This window comes from Vidua chalybeata, chromosome 20 (assembly GCF_026979565.1).
Source record: "Vidua chalybeata isolate OUT-0048 chromosome 20, bVidCha1 merged haplotype, whole genome shotgun sequence".
Taxonomy (NCBI): Eukaryota; Metazoa; Chordata; class Aves; order Passeriformes; family Viduidae; genus Vidua; species Vidua chalybeata.
In genome coordinates, this window is record NC_071549.1 from 4,716,979 (window position 1) to 4,739,815 (window position 22,837).

Genomic DNA, 22,837 nt, shown 5'->3' on the forward strand with positions numbered 1-22,837 from the left:
TCCACTGATATATTTAAAAGAGATAATACCTACTGGATACAATTGGGAATCAGCTTGTTATACTGGAAAAGCAGTGCTGGTGCTCACAGCTTCTGCATGCAGGGGCAAGGGGAAGTTTATTTTATGAATTTTCTGTGGGCTAAGAGCCTTTCACTCCAGTTGTTCTCTATTACTGAAGTGCACAGAGTGCAGGATTTTGCTGGAACAACAGAAAATGCAGGTAGGGCTGAATGTCACATCCCTGAGTCATGCAGATGTTAGAGCTTTCTCTTGGAATTTCTGCCCCTCTTGATGAGGGCAGAATTCAGCATGTTGCCCTCAAGTTCTCTTCCTACAAAGCCTAAGAAGATGGAAACAGAAAATAAGTGGCTTGTTGCTTCCTCTCAGTGTCTGTGGGACTGTGGCTCCAGCAGCACTGATGCACAAGGAAAGCATTTTCATGAGCTGTTAAAACAGCAGAAGCTTGTTTTCCCTTGGCTGCAGCATCCTTCTGCCTCCCACGCAGGAAGTGTTCATGCAATATTCCACATAGGCAGAATATGTCCTATTCCTAGAAGTCTAAATACAAGAAACTGTAGCCCATTTAAAAACCAGGCTGCTCTTGGATTAGAAAAGTGAGAGGTAATCTGCTTTCATGGGCTGCAGTTCCCAAATTGTCCTCTTTGTCCCTAGACTTGATGATCTTTGGCCAAACACGTCCTTGGTGTGTGTGTCTCACCTGCAACCCAAGGATGATGGCCAAAGGTGACAGACCAGGTGTTACTCTTGTGTGGTGGACAACCTCCTCCACATCATAAAGATGTCTCTGAAGGAGGAAATTCATTATTCCTGCATTCTCAGTGCACCTAGGTGAACTTTACTATGAGAAAAACATGCAATGTTCCACGATTTCGGCTCTTTTGCACCAAAGCAAATGAGTCAAGTGGTTTCAGGAACTGGCCACATCACTGAGATGGGGAGGGCATATTGCATATTCACAAGAATGTAAGGTTGTTTTATTTACACTTCCATTGCTAGGGGCTGTGGAATGGAACATAATTCTATTTGCCAGACACTCTTCCTGGTGCAATAAGCTAGAGGAATTCTCAATTAATACATGGAGCTTATGTATAAAAGACAAGAGGTTAAGTAAGACTGCAGTGCCCAATGGACCATCTGGTGAACATTAGGTTTGTCAATAAATCACAAAAGCACCAGTTCATCAAGAAAATTCCATTTTAAACCACTGGCAGGGGAAAAAATGGGGAAAAAAACCCACACAAAATTGGTATTTTGATATTTTATAAAAATAGGAGCATTAAATAACTTTAATCTATTTTCAATTATTTTATTCATTCTCTTCCAATGACCACACGGCTTCACATCCTGGATGCTTAGCCCTTTGTCTTGTACACAAGAGCATCATGAAATAAGTGGGTGCATCAGCACAGGAGAAGCTCCTCTCTTTGTTCTCAGTCTTTCTCCTCACCGTGCGTGATAACATAGCACAGGTTCTTATAGTCAAGGTTCCCAGAGACATCTGGAGGGAAAGCAGCAAACATCTGGTTGATCTGCCAAGCAAACAGAGAGAAGTGTCACAGACTGTGGGACAGCAGCATGAACAGCTTTTCATTTTACACCAGCTCAGCTCCCTGCTGCCCTGCTCCTTTACCACCATGGAAAAGTTTTCCTTGGGCTCAGTAAAGTTGAAACCAGAGTTGGAACATGGCTGAAGTCCTGCTAGAATCCCACAAGTTCCCTGTTGAAAAGAGCTCTCCCTGAAACCCAGGTAAGCCCTGGTTGATAAATGTACAGTCCAGTCTCTGTTCTGACAGGAACAGACTGTCCAGTCTGTTCTGTCCACAGTCCAACTCCATCTCCTCTTCTGAAAAGAAAGTCCCCCTAAATTCCTCCCAGCCCGCAGAATCCATGCTCAGTCTCACACAAACCACCAAGTCAGTACCTCATTTCAGATTTCAAACCAAGTAACTCACAGAAATGGAAACCAGAACACAGTCCCCACCCAAATCCACTTGGACTCCAGTAAATCCATTGCCCAGCTGCCCAGGGGAAGAACAGCACGAGATAGGCCACACTTGCACTTGGATGGGAGTCCAAAGAATCTATCTGACTTTGATTTAGCCATGGAGCTCTTCAGAAGAGATGCTTTGAATTGTTTCTAATTGCCAGAGCTGGCATCAACCTCCTCTCAGTCTGGACTTCAGCTAAATTCATGCATTTAAAGAGGGGCAAGGACTTACTGCTGAGCAGGAGCTGGATTCCTGTTTTGAATAAAGTCCCTTACCTCTTCTTGACTGAACCGGTCTGCCTGTGTCATGAGCATTTCTTTGATGCTGTTCAAATAAAACGAAATAACCTGATTAAAGGGTGATAATGGCACATGACAATTCAGATGGCAAGATCCCTCCTGAAGTTGCATGAAAGAAAATCTGTGTGACTGCATAAATTAGAGCTGTTAATCCTTACATCATATTGTAAGAGATTTTCTGTGGGCACCCATCAGTGTCAATGCCTCGCTCTGCCAACTTATTTCTCTTTTGTGACACTTTATAGAGGTTTAAAATTGTTTAAGGTTATTACTGTAATTGAAATACAGCAATTTTGTATGCTTATCGTAACCTAAAATGGTAGGTTTCCTCACTTGCTGCTTAAAGTTTGGATCACTTAACCAAAAGAGAGGAATATTTTCTGTAAAATCTGAGGATGAAAGGAACAGAGCATGAAATGAGAAAGAGGACTTGAAAGAGAACTCCAGCCGCTACGCGAGTCATCACCCGAGAATCCTTGATTTGCATGCAGCCATTCCCAGAGGAGCTGTGGAGCTGCATGAGCCCTGGTGTGTTTCACGGGGCACTGTCTTGATCTGGAGTCACAGCTCTGTAACACGGAGCTTATCCCACACACAGCCTGCATCCCGTTCAATTACATCAAAGAGAATATTTTGGGGGCAGGCTCTCAGCTGATTTACCTCTGTTTTAAACTCATTGTGGGAAGGCAGTCGAGCATGTAATTTTTTTTTTTACCTAAGTTTAGAGGTGAATATAAAAGCCAGGAAGATTTTTTTTTTCCTAGTCTAACCCCTGTACATAAAATGTCTTTATACCTCCCCCACTTACTCATGTACTGAGGGCAGCACAAGCACCATGTGCTGGGACATCCACCAGTATAAACTCACTTATATTCACATAAACATCCCTTCAATAACACCAATAATTTCCTCTTCCTGTAGAAGAATTCCTGTATTAATCTCACCATTTTCATTCACACTGAAGAGGCAGAATTGTCTCCTTTTGTCACTACCAAATGTATTTATACCTTATCAGACACAGTTCTGGAGCAGTAAAACAAACTGTAAAGCTGTGATAACAGGTGAGCAGTGTGTTGTACAGAAACAAAAGCTGAGGCAAATATAGAAATCTGGTTTGGTTTGTAGATTTGAAAAAAAACCCTGCTTTTTTGAAGAATTTGTTGTGGGGGGAGTGAGAGTGGCAGCTTTTCTGGAAGAAGCCCTTTCTGCTTTTTAAAGGGAATATTTAAAACTATTTATAATAGAAATCATGCCTGAACAGGAACACTTCCAGGGGGGCAAAATTCACCTACTGTGGGTGCAGATGTTCAGGCAAAGCAGTAAATCCTCCCTTTCTGCTCCCATACACTGCACATGAGAAAAGTCTCCCACACAGAAGTGCAGTTTGGGTGGCAAAGCTACAATGGCACTCACAGCTCTGAAAAAATATTTCTTTCCAGGAAAAGGCTACACATCCCAGTTTGTGGCAGGGGCACATACACTTTTGCAGCTCTTGTTGGTATAAAGTGCACATTTGGAAGCCCAGAAAGGGAAAATTGAAAACAGAGGTTTCTGGGCAATTAATAAGGATCTTACCCACAATGACAAGTGTGAAAATATCTCTGCAAGCTTTGGGAACAGACAGAGCTTAAGCTTTTGGGTGTATTTTCCCTGTGTTACTTCACCATTCTCTGTAGTTAGCAAAGTTTCTTCATCTCTTTGTCTCCAGTTTCTGTTTCTGTTCTGTTCCTCTGGCCATTTGGTATGTGACTGCATTTTTGAAGGCGAATTCTCAAATGATCAGTGAGTGCAAGAGTAGAGAGATCATTCCCCTCAGCATAAATTGATTATTGGATATATATGCCCTGGACAAACAGCATTAGCAAATGCAAAGAGGAAGTGTGATCCAGGAAGGAGCTTGGTGAATAGAAGGAAGCACTTACAGCAGTTTTGTCAGAAGTCACAAATAAACTTCATTGCAAACAAGCCTGAATTAAAAAGAGATCTGGGCACTGTGTGTCTTCTATTCACATGCTTAAAGTATTTAGGGGAAAAGAAAAGATCAAATATCTAATTATAATCTTCTGATGCACAGCCCAGTAGGCTCTGGCACAGTCACAAGGAAGAAGGACTGACTAAAGGATCTATGCACATTTTCCATTATTTATTTTATAGGGAAACAAACACTCACCATTTCCAAAGCCAGAAATTATGTACTTTTTTTCTTTTTGTATCTTGTTTTCTTTAGAAATCTTATTTTATTCTCAAAAAATACCCCAAAAACCAAACCCAACCCCTTCCCCCCCCCCCCAAAAAAATCCATTTGCCTTGACTTAGGAGTCTAAATGTTATCCCTTGTCCTAGCTCACATCAATTCCTTCTACAGTTACAAATACCTTGTTGCATTCTGATATTTTAAAAGCCTTTTTTAAAATTATCTGTGAAGTCTCTGGGACATTTTTGGTTTTCCTCTGGGTTTGCCCTTTCTGCAGTGCTGTCTTGGAGGAAACCAGGTGAGTGGGAAGGAGCAGAGCTCTACAGCTACAGGGAGAATCATCTCTAGCTCAGCCAAACCGCTCCAAAGTCCAGCATGCCTGGGACTTCTTCCATCCTCCTGGGTCCATTTTCATTTGGCCCAAATCTGAAAAGTTTCATTGGCCTCAGCATTAGGCACAGTTGGTGTTGGCCTGACTCACTCTGCCCCATGAGTGGCATTTGGGACTGAATCATCCAACCTTTCCAAACACTGCCCCAGTTTACACCAGCTGAGAATGGGACTGGGAGCTTTTTCTCTTTTTGACATCATGCTGTGGGAAGGGTTTTATGTGTGGTATAATGATACAGACAAACAAAGTCTGTCATTGAATTTGGAAGTAAGTTATAAACTCCTGGAGCTTCTGGAAAGGTTAGAAGGCCCCATCCCAGCTACCATCACATGGACTAAGTGAGTCATTTCCAGACTAGAGGTGAAAACACACAGAGGGAAGAGACATAAAAATCCCCAGAAGGATGTTAACTCCATGAACATAAAAATGAAGTTCTGATTAAAAGGTCAGCATGGCTGGTTTTGGAGAGGAACATTCCAGGATTTTTTAATACGGAGAAATATTATTTATTAGCATTAACTGTCGCATTGAAATGGCTGCATGAGCCAACAGAAAAATTATTTCAAAACTTCAAATGTCTACATTTTGGAAGCATATGAATAGAAGTTAAACCTCAAAGACATCCACAGAATTGATTTAATGGTTTGTTCTGTAATGATCAACATTACCCTCGGGTCTAATAAGTAAACATTATGCTCTGTTGTGGTGATGAACTAAAACAATTGTCTAATGTTAGCAGTGCAGTGGGGGTGGGGACAAGGTTGACCTTTTCCATCAAGGAGGAATAAAATATTTCTCTCTCATCTTCATTTTGGAGTGTGATACTGCATTCCTAATTTGCCCCAAACTCCAATTGGCTTCCAGCATCCAAGGAATGTAGATCTGGACACAGGGTGGTAAGCTGCAGATTTTGTATGCAGGATATTGTTACAGATAGTGGTGGGAAATATAACATTTCATGGGTTCTGGAGTATCAGAAGTTCGTATTTCATGGCTGTGATTTCACTACTGTGTGATCTGCCCTATTTGGCAGCAGGCTACATTTATTCTGTTGTTTGAGTCACTTCTGATATGATCCCCTGACTGTTCTTCCCAAGCTGTTTGGGTGATGTGAAATTCAAAACCATCAGGACAATTCTTAGCCCTCTGTTCCTTCTGATTGACTGCTACATCCACTTGTGTTTTAATTAATTTGGAAGTTCTTACTCAAAGGACTGTCTCTCTTATTTTGCATATTGCAAAAGTTCTCAGACCCACTGGGGTACTGCCCTAGAAAACCACTGTGGTAAAGGAAATAAATATTGTACATGAATCTTACATTTTCAACTAACTTTCATCAATTATTGCAGATAATGCAGATAATCAATTTCCTGTACATATCATGCTTTATAAAATCTACCTGAAATGGCTGCTGCAGTAGAAGTACAGACCCCAAATTCACCATGAAATGTCAGCATATGAACAAATCTGAACGTATGCATAAATCTATGTACATAAAACACTTCTGTGGAGCAATAGGTCCAATCTCCTCATCCCCTGCCCTGATTTGATATAATTTATCTCACTCACCTGAAAGTCCTGCTTGCACCATTCTGGCAAAGCAAGGAGGGTTTGCATTTGTGCAAATACCTTTTAAAGTCCTTTTACATTACTTTGTTGGTGCAACAGGATGTGAATACAAATTAGGTTTTGCCTCCTTATTTAAAAATAGCCATATTGACAATAATTGCCAAATTATTAATAGTATTATTTGGTTTGGCTCTCACCGTATCTAGTGGAATTTTACAGCAAATTATTTCTAGAAGCAGAAGGCTCAAATGATAAACACATAAAAAGGAAAATGTCCTGCACTAAAACCATGTCTCAGAGTTAATTAAATTGATCACTTTTTTGAAGAGGGGAGTAGCTTTCCCATTTTAGTCAAGCACTGAGAGTTAGGCACCAGACATTCATTTTAATTTTACATATGGAGTTAATTTACAAAGAGTCATGTGTCGATTTATATCCAGACCTTCAAAAAGAGGCTATCTAATGGCCTACATGTGATTATATTTCCGTTGCCTCTTGCAATGTCTGAAGACAATAACATCTCTTTTTGGTATACAAATACATTCATACAACAGTCCAGACTTTTAACTCTGATTTACAAAGCTAAATGTTTCTCTGCCTCTTAAAATGCTGTGAAAAATACAGCTTTTAAGCAGTTCTTTAAAACTCTTCAATTATTATTATTGTTGTTCTTCTTCTAAAGGATTTGAAATAAACTTACTAGTCTGCCTTTATGCGGCCTTTTCCTTCTGGGTCGAAAATCTTAAAAGCATTCAGAATGGTTTCTTCTGGGTCCGTGCCTAAAATTAATGAAATATAATTTAGAAGCCTGGATGTATTTCTCTGGCTGCAGAATACTTGCTAAGTAATTACATTCGCTTGAAAACAGTGCAAAATGGAGAATTCTGCAGTTGTGGGTTTGAAGACAAAGGTTCCCTAAGTCGGCAGCATTTGTCATGTCAGATAAACAATAGAGGTGAATAGTTCAATGCTCAGAAGCTTAAAAATAATAACTCATATCTATTCTATGTCTGCAGGAGAGAAAACGTCCAGGAACTGGTCTCCAATATCAGTACCCAGAGGATTAGTGGCTTTCAGAAATGAAAATATAACAAACTGTTTCCCTCACTGGCTTCCTTTAATCTTGCACTGTACGTTCCTTGTAAAAACACTTTTTGATGTTACTTGTTCTTGGCCATATAGAGAAGAGGTTATTTCCCTCACTAAGGGAAATGGAGCTCATCATAAAATCCAAATGCCAATGGAATGCAATGGAAACAGGATGATCAATGTGAGATGGTGATCTGCACTTAAATCCCATTGTGCCCTTCCCTTAAGTGTCTCTTCTTTAAGTGTTACTTACAGAAACAAGATGGTTTAAAGAATAAGACTGTGGCTACAAGATTTTGCTTCTGCTCTTAGCTGGCCGCAGATTTTTGGTATGACTTTAATATCCCTGTCCCTCTGTTCCCAGCAGGAAAATGATTGTAATGGTCTTCCTTTTCTTCCTTCCATTATATATCCCATCTCTTTAGACTGGAAAACATTTGTGTCAGGGACTCGTTTTCACAGTGCCTTAATCTTGGCTGGGGCTTCTGACTATTCTGTAATACTGCAGATTCTGAGTAGACTCATTTTCAACCCACACCAAAGGATACACTGTGTACTCTGTTTCTGACTATTCCCCAATATTTCAAAATATTACCGTAGTATACACAATACAAATCTTTGTAACTGTAGGAAACCAAATTTACAAGCAGATGAACTAATTCCATGGGCAAACTGAAGCTATTTGGTATGCTGAAACAGTGATTTAAAAAGGATACAACACAAAGGGGTTGCAGATTCAAAGTTTGTTTCAAAGTTTGGCAGAGGTAGAACAAGAACAGAACCCAGCCAACGTTCCCTGCTCTACAGACTCTCCTGATGCCTTCACAGTTTGCTTTGTTTGAAAGATTTCACAAGGATTAGCAGGATGCTACAGGATATAATAGTGAACACACCTCGGGCTAGATGGCCTCCTCCTTGCCACACAATGGCCATGTATATTATTTTTGCCAAGCAATGTATTCAAACTGCAATGAATCTGTGATCAATACAAAGGGCATTGGTGTTTAATGAGTGTTTTGATTGTCCCATGAAGAGAAACATCCCCAGCTCCGAGGAGAGGGCTGCATTTTAAGTAGTCACCGCTGTGGGGGGGATTTTTTTTCCTTACTGTGTTTTACATTTTCTACTCTGTCATATCCTTGGACTTTGGCTTTGAAGAGAAGCAATGCAGCAGGCATTCTTTATTGATTAGCTGGTAAATAAAGTGGTTTCTTTGATGTGCGGCATCTCTGTTTTCTGTACAAATTGTATTATTCTGATTCCCTGTAGAAGCAGCTCCATGTGGTTGGCATTAACATAAACCGAGTTTTGTTAGCTGTTCATCTGGCATCATAATCTCAACATACAAAGCTAAAGCTCATCCTGAAAATCCCAGCTTCCCCTTTATGACAGAAATCAATTATAGCACAACAAATTTTACTTAGAAAGCACCTTTCACCAAATTCTCTGAGTGGTACTTAGCTAATAAAGAGTGTTGCAAAATTGCCATATCCACTTCCTCTAGCCCTTTCTCCCTTTCTAATTGCACTACAAAGGCTCTTCATCCCAATTAGTTTTGATTGGGAATGTGCAGTCTTTTGGCTCTGCTTCCTTTGCATGACAAACCCAACCAGAAGGGCATGACAAGCACAGCTGTGATTTTCCCTTCACCAAATGGAAATTAAAAAAAACCCTCCTCCTTTGCTAGTAGCCAACAGGAAACTTGCAGACAAGAGGGTTCTGCTTTGCCATTCACCTTCCTGTGCTGGCTCTGCTTTTAGGCCACGGGATTGGCAGGGCCAGAGGCTTTGCCAGCTCCAGCAACTCTGTGGGGCAAGGGGGAAGAGGGGAGAGGAGGAAGAGGGGAGAGGAGGAAGAGCTCATTTCCATGCTTACAAATAGAATGGCAGCAGGGCACTCCACAACAAACATTCACATATCTCAGGAGGTAGAATATGGAGGAGGGCACTCCCTACTCTGCCAGAAGTCACCTGGAATGTCCTGGTGGAGGTACCACACACAGGTTGATGTCTGGGCAATAAAATCCCCTCCTCAGTCAGCCTTCTCCATCACCCCTCGTGCTTTCCAGACTTCCTGCCCTCTTTAGCAAGAGTGTCTTTCTTCTAGAACCAACTACATGAATTCTTTCTTTCAGACCTCTCTGTTTTCTATTCCAAGCATAGAAAACCCTTCACTGGAATTGTGTTCAGCAATACAAAGCCGGAGTCCATCAACAAAACAATAAATGTTTTTAAGAAGATAGCATCAGATTTTTCCATTTTTCTATTCATTAGTTATTTTTACAAACTTCTGGAATGTGCTTGCCTAAGGCCAGCCTGCTTTGAAGGCTTTCACCTTTCTCTTATGCCTGCAGGAAGATGACTGGAGTTCTGTCTTGGCCTCACACCCCCCCTCTTGCAGTTTCCAGCCATTAACTGGAGAAGAAACATGACTAAATTACCAGCTCACACAGCAAATTTACTACCCACATTTCCTGAACTTCCCACAGTGTTCCCTATATATTCTGTGGCAATGGGTAAAATCCCTCTCCCTGTTCATTGTAAATCCACTGAAATTTAATTATTTCAATTTATCTACTCCATTAAGTGTTATTCAGTGAAATCTTCACCTAATGGCAAAATCACTGTTGACCTCAAGTGACACTGAGGCTGGGCCACTGAGCTACAGTGACAACAGAAAATGAGGGAAGCCCATGTTTGCTTAATGTGACAAAGGAGTGCAAAAAGGGTGGGTTTTTTTAGAAATACTTAAAACCAGCTAACACTGGGTGTGCTATGACTAGAGCATGAGCATGAGTTCAGCCCAGGAGCCTTCTGATGGTGAATAACTCCCCTGCACTGTGCTCCCGGCTGTTGAGGTTTCATCACTTTCTGGACCCCAACTCAGCCCTTTCATGTTAGCTTGTGTAAGCTAAATCACACCTTTGAATTGTCCTTGCACCATCCCTTAGCCTTTCATTCTTCCCCTCTGTCTGCAAAACTGGAGATCCCTCCTTGCCTCTAAGCATCGTTCTGTGGAGACATTATTATAATTTGCAAGGTGCTGAGATATTTCAGTGCTGAGGATCTCTGACAGATACCTCTCCAATCCCCCAGAGGTACTTACCTTTCAGCTTTTCCCCAAACATAGTAAGGAAGACAGTGAAGTTAATAGGGCCTGGCGCCTCCTTCACCATGTCTTCAAGCTCTTCATTCTTGACATTCAGACGACCTGCAGCAGAGATCATTTTTCATAATAAATCACAAATTGTGTTTCAAAAAACGATTCCCATTCATCTCCTCCCACTGGGGACCTCAGGGCTCTGTGCAACTTTGCTAATAACATGGTAGAACACAACTCCCAAATACCCCAGTGGAAAAGAAATTGGCAGAGCTGGCTCTGAGATCAAAGGGTGACTGAAGGAGCGAGAAGGATAAATAACACAGACATGGCCAGCAGTGGACGAGAGAAGGAGAACTTCCAAATAAACTGCTTTTTTGAGTTGGGGCTTTTTTTTTTTTTTTTTTACCTCAGGTGAAATATGGGCCCCACCGATATTAATATAGCAGAGATCAAAGTGACTGAAGTGAATCCAAGGTCTCAGACTTTGCCCTCCTGTATATTGAGACACCTCTCTGAGTAGAGGGCAGATGGATGAGCTGAGTAGTGGTATCCCTTCCCCATCCTTGTGCAGCCCTATTGATGAGAATTTAGACCCTGGCAACCCTTCTCAAATTGAGTGGTAATTTGCTGTGAATGTACTTTATAGGCATTGAAAGGCTTCACTGAACAGGAAAGATAGCAGAACTTGGCCTTAAGAAATAAATATTTCAGGGTAACAGTAGCTACAGGCCAAAGTTTGCAAACCTCATTGTCACAATAAAGAGTTCAGGAGCTTCTGCTCCTTGCACTGACTCTGCTGGCGTCTGATTCCACCCCGGGGAGCACTAAAGATTCTTATCAAGCTCTTTTTAATAAGCTCCAGATGGCAAAAGCCCAAATGCCTACATCACTGTTCAAGCCTCAAATGCTGCAGCGAGGATACAACTCCAGGTTTGGGATCATGAGCGCTTGAATTTTTTTCTTTCCTAGGGAAGATTTGCTCTAATCTGCTTGATATTATCAAGATTGTGATAGCCATGGAATGGACAATACCTAATCTCATGACATGCACATTTCACCCCGCACAAATCAGCAGCACAGAACTTCACACGAAGCCCTCCTGGGTTTGTGTGGGCAGAGGGGCAGCTAGTCCATGACTGCAGTGCTAATCAGTGGATATTCCATGGCTCCCAGATGAAAAAGCCTGGGTTCAGAGGAAAATCAGAAATGCCTGGCATGGACCCCTGCTTGGGTGGGCTTCTTCTGAAACAGTTGCAGGGGAGGGATCAGACCTTCATTCCGCTCCCTGCTCAGGACACTTTCCAGCTGGAGCTCTGTAGTGAGATCCCAGCTACCACAGGGAGGAAGGTCAAACAGAACAGGCTTCCTTTTGCCCCCTGCGTATCTCATTTCTTCCCCCACAGTCATTCTAATACCAACCTTTCTTCTGTGCTTGAAATTGAATTATTAGTTTACCTAGTGCAGCAAATGTGTCTCTCAAATCTGCTTTGTCAATAAAGCCGTCCCTGTTCTGATCCATGATGGTAAAAGCCTGTGGGAAGGAAAAGAAACAGGAATTTCCATTTCCATTGCACAGGACAGTGCTCCAATCACACACATCAGTCCATGGAGGGACGATATTCATGCTGTAAAAAGGAATATTTAACTTCCTTTGATTCCTCCACATCATTGCACTTTCCTCACTTTCAACACATTACCGTGTCTTGGCAAGGGGCTTAATTAAACCCACCCAAACTTCTTCTTACTAAATTAATGCTCAGTGCAGCATGCACTGGGCTGAAGCCAATGCTGGCAGCTCCAGCCATTCAGCCCTTAACCCATAAAAGTTTGAAATAAGGAGGCTTTAGGCAGGGCAGATTTAGCCAGAGGTTGCTCTGTGTTTATACCTTCCCCACACTCCATTCTTTGAATGAGGCTGAAATGTTTCTGTAAAACATTTCATTTCTGTGGATTTCTCTCTGCTATCAACCTGAAGTCGATTCCTCCTGGGCCTTAGAATGATACATCACACAGAGATAGCTGAACTTTCAAAAGTACAGAGAAATGTGGGTTCCATAAGATTGTTTATTTAGAGTTTTTCCCCCTTTCCAATACACTGCATCTTTGAGACTGTGCTGTGTGCTCTGACTGACACTGATATGCTGACCTTAAATACCCTTGTCAGGCAAAATTTAACTTTTGATAGAAAAAAAAACAGTTGTTTTTTTTTATTTTCAGCCAACACAGACTTGGTGCTCTAACCATTGTTTACCAAGCCAGCTAACTGCTCATCTATCTGTTTACCCATTTGTGTGTCCATCTCTTGGCTGCCACCACACTTATAATATTTCATTGATTTGGAAAGATTTTAATGACCTGAAATTCCCCTGGTCACACCGTGGGGAATATTAGTTGATCCTGGCACGACTCTGAAGCTGGTTATCTGTCTGACAGGCACATCAATATGGGACGATATCTTTCCAATGGCCAGGAATTATTCTTTCTTCAGTCAGTGCTCCCCTGAGATTGCAGTAACCTGCAGAGTTACTGCTGCCCTACAGGGTGCATTTCTTATCATGAACAAGTTATCTCCACATATCTTCAGGTATTTTCTCCTCCAGTTTCTTGCAAAGCTTCACTGCTCACAGCCCAGTTTGCCCATGAGGCTCCTTTAAGCATTATGTTCATAATCTTACATTTGCCTTCCAAACCATCCCCTTACAAAAAATTAAGCCCAGCTCTTTAGAGGTGTTTTGCCCTTGCTTTAAATGGTGATTCCCCATAACTTGGAAGAAAAAGAGAAAGAAGATATGAAGAGCAAAGCTGGACCCAGGCAGCTCACAGGAGACAGGAAGAGCATCAGGCACTGTAATGGATGAATTTTAAAACACATAACAGCAATGCTGAAACATGTGCTGATGAGCTGGTTGAAATCTCTAGATAAAAATATTCTAATCCAAACCAGGTTTTCAGAAATACATGTCCCAGATATGCAGTTCTTAGACACAACATGGTTTTGGGTTTCACTCGACCACTCCACTGCCTCATGCTTTTGCCATTATTCTGCCACCATCCCCCTAGAAATGCTCCTGGTATTATCATATTTAGATAAGATCAAATAATGGCATTCTCTCCAGTTCTTTGTGTTGATCCATCTTCAAACAGTAATTCTTGGAGAAAATAAAATGGAGGTTCCTAGGATATGGAGAAGAAGTGGGAGAAGAGAGTCAAACATGTTCCCATTGACTGTGGGGAAGTGATTAATTCCAATTAATTTAGTTGGGTCACATTCCCAGGCCTTGCCTTGGGGTTTGGTCTTGGGCGTCACTGAGCTTTCCTGGTGGGAATCCTCAAGAAAAGCAAACTTGAAAGCCTTGTGAAAGCACAAAATGGAACAGCAGACATTTATCACACTGGAAATTGCTTTGGAGACATGAGTTAGAAAAAATGGGGAAAAAACCAGTAATTTAAAATGACAAACCAGTGCAGAATGTGATGGTCTCATGGACACTCTAGATTGTCCCCACAGAAAAAGAGCACAAACTCATCAAACAGATTATCTGTCTTTTTTATGCTCCTGCTTTTAGGGTCCCATCAGTTTTACCTCTTCACAGGTAACTGGTCAAAGAACCTACAGTGCCTGGAACACCAAATCCCTTGGGAGTTGAAAGTTGCTTAGTTCATCTCCACATGTTGTCTTGTTTTATTGGCATTTGTGGAGAAAGCTGGCTGAGGGCTTCTTGGCATTTTCATTTTTCCTTTATGGGCAGCATTAGAAGGGCACAGATGAATATTTTCTGCTGCTGTTGTGGAACAGAGCAGCAATGAAAGCCCTGGTTCAGCCTGGCATCTCTATTCAGGACAATACTTGAGCACATAAGACTATTCTTATTTAAAATACCACTTAACTTTAAACATGTGCTCAAGTGTTTTCCTGAATCGGGGCTGAAGTGGATGAGATTATGCTTTTCCTTTATTTTGGGGTGGGGGCTTGGGTGCTTTTCAAATAAGTCTAGAGCGAAACAGGGGAGTGAGTGAGGGAAGTAAAGAAAGAATGAAAGAAAGAACAAACAAACACAAAAGGAAAATGATCTACCAGCCAAAACCGCAGGGATGATTCAGAAAACAACTGTGTGTTCTATTAAAGCAGATGGAGAATAGAATAAGGATTACAAACAAAACCTATGTTATTCATTAGCAATAACAGGAGACTATAGAGAACAGCAGAGTAGTGACCAACCTCTTTGAACTCCTGGATCTGGGTTTGTTCAAACATAGAGAAAACATTGGAACCACCTTCTATCTTCTTCTTTGCCTTTTTGGGAGCCTGTAATACAAATGAGAAGATCAAATAAATATTCCTTTGTCTGTTAAGCACCCATGAAAACAAATTACATCTTCAACAGAAGGTAAAAACTGCATTGTCAAGTAATACAAGAGGATTGTGCTTTGTTATTACAAGGGTTTAAAATTCAGTCTTATAGACAGATAGATTTAGATATCTAGATAAGATTGAATATATATATATATGTTTATACAAGGGATAAAAATTGCTGCCTTATTAACAGATTGAGGCTTTTTACCACTCCCTGCTGTGTCCTGGGACCTGACAGCTCAGACTAACCAGGACAGTTTGTCACTGTGCTGCCTTAACCAAGGTGAGGGACCCAAAGTGTGACCCAGCATCCTGCCTGGGGCACTGCTGGTTCCCCAGGAGCTGCCTGTTCCTTGGGCAGGGTCACCTCCACCTCAAAGGATCCCAGACCATGTCACACAGGGACCACTCCCCTTCCACGCTGGCTGTGCAGAGCTCAGGGCTGATATCCCTTGGTGTGGAGTGGTGTCACTTGAAGAGATGAGCTAGAATTCCCAGCCTGCTGTTCTCAAGAAATTCCAGAATTCAGGTAAGTGCCTCCAAAGGCTCCTTCTTCCCAGTTCCCATGCTGGGACTGGCAGACAGACTCCAAACAAGGCCCTGCATGAAGACTCAGCTCAGGAACTAGAAAGGGAAGTTATATCATTTCCTACTCACACAGAAATGTTTGGAAATCTGCTCGGTCTGGACCAGCACTGACAGAACAGATTAATCCTTCCCAAGCAGGAACACCTTCTACTCCTGGAGTCTCTACTCCTGCACCAACTATGGCACTGCAGTGCAGTACCTTAGCAGAGCATGTTATTTTAATATTCAAGATAGTCATCTTAAATGAAAGGGCAGGACTGCTTTTATCACCATTCTCAAGTCTGGAGGCTGAGACTGAGCAAGACTGGGGAAAGAGCTACAATGATATCTAAGAATCTAATGCTCACTAAAAATCAGTCAGAACTAGGCTTCATTAAATATCTTTGAATAAGGGCCCAACCAGCTTGCCTAAGACAATATAGTTCTTGTTCTGCAGTAAAGAATAAAATCAGTGATTCCAAAGGATTACAGAAGTGTTTTAACCACAGTATTATCCTTACTTGGGGCAGGATAATGAGCTGCAATGCCTTTTGAGTTCCCTTCCAGACAGATTACTTTTTTCTTTATCATTTTTACTTTTAAACTTCATTATCATAGTCCCACCTGGTTCTCGTGTCACAGAAAATTAGTCTTACTTAGTTTGGGCTATTCTGCATGAAACAGAAGGCAACTTCTACTGTCTCCTTTCATCAAAATAAAAAAGCCTGTGAAAGTTCAAATTCAATACTGATTTCAAATATCCCGAGGAGCAGAGCAGCTCAAGGAAATATTCCCACTTGACTCTGTTTGAAGCATACATTGTCTGATCAATTTAATTTGCCAGGCAGATTTCTGCACTCAGCCACCCTGGTTTAGATCCCAGGATATGGAAGGGGGGAAATTAGGGCAATGTTAGACACTCTCCCACATACCCACACTCCAGACCTGTCAAGCTCCTATCAGCTAATTCAAAGAACTAAAATCTGGAAATAGGAATGGAAATTAAGTGAAAAATGTACTTTTAGTGAGGATAAAAACAAGGATAGAATGCCACCACAGGCATGGAAAAAAGAAGTTAATAAGTGGAATGTTTAATGAATGTAGAAATATTGATTTTGGAATAAACAGATTCCCTCCTCCTCCTACACATGAAATAAGTGTTATTTTGAGCAGTAATGGGCAATCTTCCACATAACGTGAGGTGCCTGGAGGAGGCTTTCAACACTTCCAGATCGAATGGAAATATTCAGAACAATCCTATGTATTTACATGTATTTGTTCCCTGAGGTAAAGGGGAAGCAGATGTTACCCAGGGGAGAGCAGTGCCAGCTGTGGGGGGACAGCAGGGCTGGGGGCTTGGCAGGGCAGTGGGGCTGGTTCTGCTGGGCTCCTGGAGCTGCTCCTTCTGGACACAAAACAGGCTTTGCCCTCCTCATGGTCTGTTCTGCTGTGGCCAAACACAGCATCCATGCTCAGCCTGATAAACATTCCCCATGCTAGCAAACCATCTGCATTTTTTCAGCTATCACCACAGCCACGGACAGTGGGGTCCAGCTCTTCTAAATGCCAAACACTGGCAATTCCTCCATTATTCCTCAGTTTATTGGGTTCTCTAGGCTGTAAGGCTTCAAGCAAGGGCTATAGCTGTAAGGAAGGATCAGATAAATGAAAAAGCTGCAGCTCAGTATCAATTAGAAACAGACCAGCAAGTCAAAAACCACCCAAAAAGCTTCTGTACATTAGTGAAGTCCTTTTCAAGGCAAAGAAGATTGAAAACTGATTATACAGGGAACAATTACTGCAGCATCACAGAACCATAGAATGTTTTGTGTTGAGTAGGACCTTAAAAATAATTTACTTCAGCCTAGAAGAAGTACTAGGAAAATTCATCCTCACATATTTGTTCACTGTTACTCTCTGGTTTGTTGTCTCCAGGGATGACAGAGGAGATCAGTGCCCATGATGCTCAATCAATTTTTAGTTTTTCTGCTGAAGGTCTGGATATGGATCCCATTTATGACCTGCTCATAAATAAGAGGGGGCTGAGACCACCAATACATTTCACAGAGGCCCATGAACAGCTGCTAGCTGGGGTTGGTTTCCATCGCCAGGTTCAAGCCAAGTCTTGTAGCATCCAACACAGCATCTTGGATTACCAGTTCCCAGTATTGGAATGCAGCTTACCTGCCCTAAAAAGCCAGGAAATTCATAATCACAGAAAGAACTGCACCCCAGTTTGGCACAAGCTGTGGGCAGGGAGGTGCTATGAGGAGGAAGGCTGAGAGAGAAGCAGGTGGAGCAGGAACAGAACAGAGTTCATTGTTTTTCTGGTGGGTAATTTGAATTAAAAGACATCTCTAAGAGAACAGAAATAGGTCTCTGATACAGAAAAAATAACTCTGAGAATAGAATAGTTCTGTGCTGCTGTCTGACAATTCCAAACACTCCAGAATTTTTTAATGAACACAATCATGGTTCTGACTCCAGAGTCTCTCTCTGAAAGAATGGCATATTAAAAGGAACATCACAGAGCTGAGCAAACATATGGCTTCTAAGATGTCAAGGATTTAGTAGGTGACCCACAGAGGAGAAAGTGGGTGACTGACACATCACTTCTGCCTGCCTTGATTTCCCCACTCTTGAAACCAAAGTGTGCCAGGCTGCACTTTGCAAAGATAGAGCAGCTCTCATTGCAACATGTGCTGTGAGACTGACATACAAAACGTGCCAGATGAGAAACTGAAGAGCTGAGGGTCCCCTGGGCTCGGATTCCGAGGCCTCAATAGCGCAGCAGTGGGAAGAATGTTGCAACAACTGAACAAGCCTATTAATATTCCTGCCTGAGAGTATTAATCATCCCATTGTGAAGAAAACAACACTTCACTTTAGAGGAGAAACCGCAGGCTTGTCGTGTATCACTCATTTGTCTTACCAGTGTTAGCACTCTTTCAATTAGCCTGGATTTTAAAGGGTCTTTTTTTGTTGTTGATTTGTTTGGTTGGTTTTGGTTTGTTTTAGAGGCTTTAAATGAAGGAATGGAGCCATACCAAAATCTGGTCTCAAGAACACTCTGTTGTACCAGACATTTTCATTGAGCTGAGTTTCCCTCACTGAGGTCCTTTATATTTCTCCTTTCTGACAGTGTCAGGGAGCCCGAAAGAACCAGAGTGTGCAGGGACACAGGCAGGCAGAGAAAATGAGTGTGTGGCCTTTGCCTCTCTGGATGTAAGAAAAGGGATCTGTTTTTTATATGTTGCAAAGGTGGGAGGGGGTTGATGTTCAAGTGAATCAGAAGGAAATTTGATTTCAGGGTGACCTAGAAGAAAAGGGGGCGGGGAATCAGTTTCTGTCTCTACATACAAAGGAGGAAGGAGATGAAAATACCTTGTTCTTACTTCAGAACATGAGGCATTGTTTGCCCTGATAAATTCATAAAGAGGTGATGCTAGAGCAGATCCATGACACTGGATTATTGGAGAGCTTTTTCATCTCCACTCCTCAGTGCATTTTGCAGACAACCAAGAAAAATATGGAAAACCAGGCAAGCTGCAGCAGGGTGAGCAAGGTTGCAGTGGCTGCTCAGGGTCACACTTGTACCCTTCAGTAAGCAAGAAGTAACCAACCTCCACTTGGCATTTCCTGCAGTGCAGGAACATCTCCACTGGCAGTCAGGAGAGATGGGCAGCACTCTGCCATAAGCCACAGCTTTGGTTTGGTTTGGTTTGGTTTGGTTTGGTTTGGTTTGGAGTGGTTTGGAGTGGTTTGGAGTGGTTTGGAGTGGTTTGGAGTGGTTTGGAGTGGTTTGGAGTGGTTTGGAGTGGTTTGGGGAGGTCACTTCCTTGTTTAGCCCACCATGCTCTAAGCCCCTCAGAAAATACTCTTACTAATTAATGATGATACAGTGTGGTGTTCCTGACAGCAAAGTCAAAAGCACGAGCAGAAACACTTCCCTACTCAGCCACTTATTGTGTCTTCTTCTAATTTTTCTACCAGAGACAACTCAGTGGATAAGCAAGGAGAGAGCTCTGCATGGAGAATCAGCAGTGGACACTGTTAAGAGCCTGATTCTGCTGTCTCGTACCCTTAAGTGTTTATTCAGTCCAGGACAAAGTAGACATAAGATACCACCAGGTTTTTACTGTTTCACATTTTGTACTTCCTTCCTTTGCAACTACATCTACAACTACAGAAAAGACAGAATCATCCATCATTTGCTCAGACTTTGTCCCCTGCTGTGATCCACTGTATGATGTCAACTCTCACTTACTATTACTTTTTCATCCATCACACTCTCTCCTTGTTTTTCATCCACTCTGGGATCTCAGTGCTGACATTTCCTGTCTTCAAATTTCTGTTATCATCAAATACAGCTTCTGAATCAGAAGTTGCATCTCAGGCCTGGACAAGGGATTGCTGCAGCATGGGATGGGATATTTGTTGATCTTTGTCTCACAGGTTTGCTCTGCTGAGATAATTTACACTGCATCTGCACCAAACATCCCAGCTATGGACAAGCCACCGTTTTTTAGAGTGGTTTAGGTCCTTTCCATGGCAGGTGAGCAGCACAAGACCAACCCAAGTGCGTGCCTTGGAGGGAACAGTCTAGAGGAGTAAGCAACACAAACTGCTCTAAGGGCACAATTTGCATTTCAAACAGGCAGCAGCCTCAGATCATTCAAATAAACCACGTTATCAGAACTGAGACACAGAAAATCTTTTTATTACCTGCTCTGCAGTCACAAACAGACCCCTCCCTTCTCATCCTCGCTCCATTTTGTGTGTAGTCCCAGCCTGCACACACCCACACAGAGACACCTTTGATCCCTGCTAGATACAAAAATCTGTTGGCCTGCAGCCTCCCTGCTTCACACTTTGGGACACTGCCGTGTTCTCTCCTCCCCACAGAAAACCCTTCCCTGTCACAGGCTCCTTCTCCTGCAGACACACAGAGGGAAGGCCTTATCTCCCAAACTCATCCCGGGGCAGCAGAGAACCTCCCCAGCCTCTCCAGCCACAGGCTCCTCCACCTTGAGAACCCCAAATCCAACAGACAGGCCAAAATCCAACAGATGGGCCAAAATTCAACAAATTGGCCAAAATCCAACAGACGGGCCAAAATCCAACAGATGGGCCAAAATTCAACAAATTGGCCAAAATCCAACAGATAGGCCAAAATCCAACAGATAGGCCAAAATTCAACAGATAGGCCAAAATTCAACAAATTGGCCAAAATCCAACAGATGGGCCAAAATCCAACAGATAGGCCAAAATCCAACAGATGGGCCAAAATCCAACAGATGGGCCAAAATCCAACAGATAGGCCAAAATCCAACAGATAGGCCAAAATTCAACAAATTGGCCAAAATCCAACAAATTGGCCAAAATTCAACAGCTGGTTTTCCCAACCCAGCAAATCTTCTTCATGTGCAGAGATGAGCAGTCCCTGTGTGCACACATGGGGTTGTCACACACATGGACACACACACACACACACACACACACACACACACACTCTCATACACATGGACACACACATGCACATGGACACATGGACACATGGACACACACACACACTCACACACACACACACAGACACACACACACACACACACACACACACACACACACACACACACGTGGCAGCAGTGCCACGAGCAGCCCCATCTCCGCTGCCGGCTCAGTCAGCGCGGCTGTGCCGCGGTCAGTGCCGGGCTCGGTGCAGGTGGCACATTCCCGCCTGCCGAGCACATCTGATCAGAACGCAGGCTAGTTTTGGGCACACGGCTCCCCTCAGCATACAGAAATGTGCTACGAGGTGTCAGTCGAACTGAACAAACACAGGAATGTTTGGGGAATAAGAAAAAGGTTTCCCTCTCTCTTGTGCCACTGCCCTTCCTTCTGCCCATCAGCACAGGGCATGCGGGGAGACATCACAGACCCAACTTGTCTGAAATCCCCTGGAACAAACGGAGAGCCATAGACAGTTCTCAGAACTCCATTCCACAGCACTTGTGTGGTCTGCTCTTGTTAGAAAAATTATCTCCCTGAACCCTGCCTCTCTCACTGTCATCAGCCCTGGATGTCAGAGCCTAGTAGCACTGGCTGACTTGTAATTATTTTTTACTATGCTGCTTTGTCTGCACTAATCCTTTGAAAGTAGCTTTACTGCACATCTGAAATATTATGATGCTATAAAACCTCTGTAATATTTATAAATCCCTTAAGACATCATAAAGAGAGAAAAAAACCTCCCCACAGAGTTCATCTAGCATAATTACATATACATTTCCCTCTGATTAATAAAAAATGATCACTTCCTTATGTAAAGATATTCTTCAGCTTTCTTTCATTAAGGCTATTTTTTTCTTTCCATTTTAAATCTGTTTCATGTGTCCCTGTATAGTAAGGTACCTCAGAAGAGATTTTCCCAAAACAAAAGGCACAATGAAAAGAACCACCACAGAGCATCGTCAGTTGAGCTGGGAACGAGGAGACAGACGAGTCTCTCACTAAATTTTCACATCTTCTAACTTAAGCATTTCATCACAGAATGGCCTGGAATATCTTCAAACATCAATGAGTCTTGGTGTGTCATTGAACTAAACAGGCAGGGAAAAAAACTGATACGTGAAATCTTGGGGGGAGAAAAAAGAGGAAAAAGAAAAGCTAAGACCCAGCACTTGTCCCTCACCCCACAAAAGGGCTGGCTTAGACTTTACTGAGGCTGATTAAAGGAAAATCTGTAAACCCACACCTGAAGAGGCATAATCAGCACAAGGCACTGGTCCCTTCTGAAACACTGGTGAGGAACATGATTAGTGTGAAACCACTGACACTGGGCTGGCACTGGATGAAACTGGAACCTGTTTTGTGCATGGATTTTAGAAATACCATTGAATGTGGTTTTGCCCTGCTCAGAACAACACGTGGATCACATTCATCACCTGCTTAAATAGGATCAAGTTTGAACTAAGCTTTGAGAAAGCTTTTCATATACAACTCCCTCTCTGGTGTTCTCCACAATCAAATATTCCATAGCCCCAGGGAGCCACAGGGCAGCATTGCTTTTAGACAGATGGAAAAGGACCTGCAAAAAGGAGCAAAATAAACAAAGACAAAATCACCTGCTCTTTTTTTTTTCTAATATTATTGTAGTCATTCCTCTGAATTTGCAGGAGACAAAGATCTGCCCGATCTGCCCATGGTTCCTTAGGCAGGAGTTCTTTGCTCCTTGGAATCACATCAAGTGAGGTGGCTGGTGAA

General features: G+C 42.4%; 1 protein-coding gene across 9 annotated transcripts in view; it reads right to left on the bottom strand.

Moving 5' to 3' along the window:
• Nucleotides 1-1,311: 1,311 nt before the first annotated feature.
• Nucleotides 1,312-22,837, bottom strand: part of MYL10 (myosin light chain 10) — a 90,804-nt gene continuing 69,278 nt past the window's right edge. For 7 of the 9 annotated variants that reach the window (XM_053961289.1, XM_053961290.1, XM_053961292.1 and 4 more), the window contains 6 exons: nucleotides 14,873-14,959; nucleotides 12,109-12,184; nucleotides 10,657-10,761; nucleotides 7,163-7,241; nucleotides 2,285-2,333; nucleotides 1,312-1,550 (listed from right to left, as the gene is read on the bottom strand). In XM_053961289.1, the coding sequence (XP_053817264.1) occupies nucleotides 1,452-1,550; nucleotides 2,285-2,333; nucleotides 7,163-7,241; nucleotides 10,657-10,761; nucleotides 12,109-12,184; nucleotides 14,873-14,959 (495 nt within the window). In that variant the 3' untranslated portion in view covers nucleotides 1,312-1,451. Of the gene's footprint in view, nucleotides 1,551-2,284; nucleotides 2,334-7,162; nucleotides 7,242-10,656; nucleotides 10,762-12,108; nucleotides 12,185-14,872; nucleotides 14,960-19,841; nucleotides 19,875-20,299; nucleotides 20,364-22,837 lie in introns of those variants that run through there. The other 2 variants (XM_053961297.1, XM_053961295.1) reach the window with 2 other exon arrangements.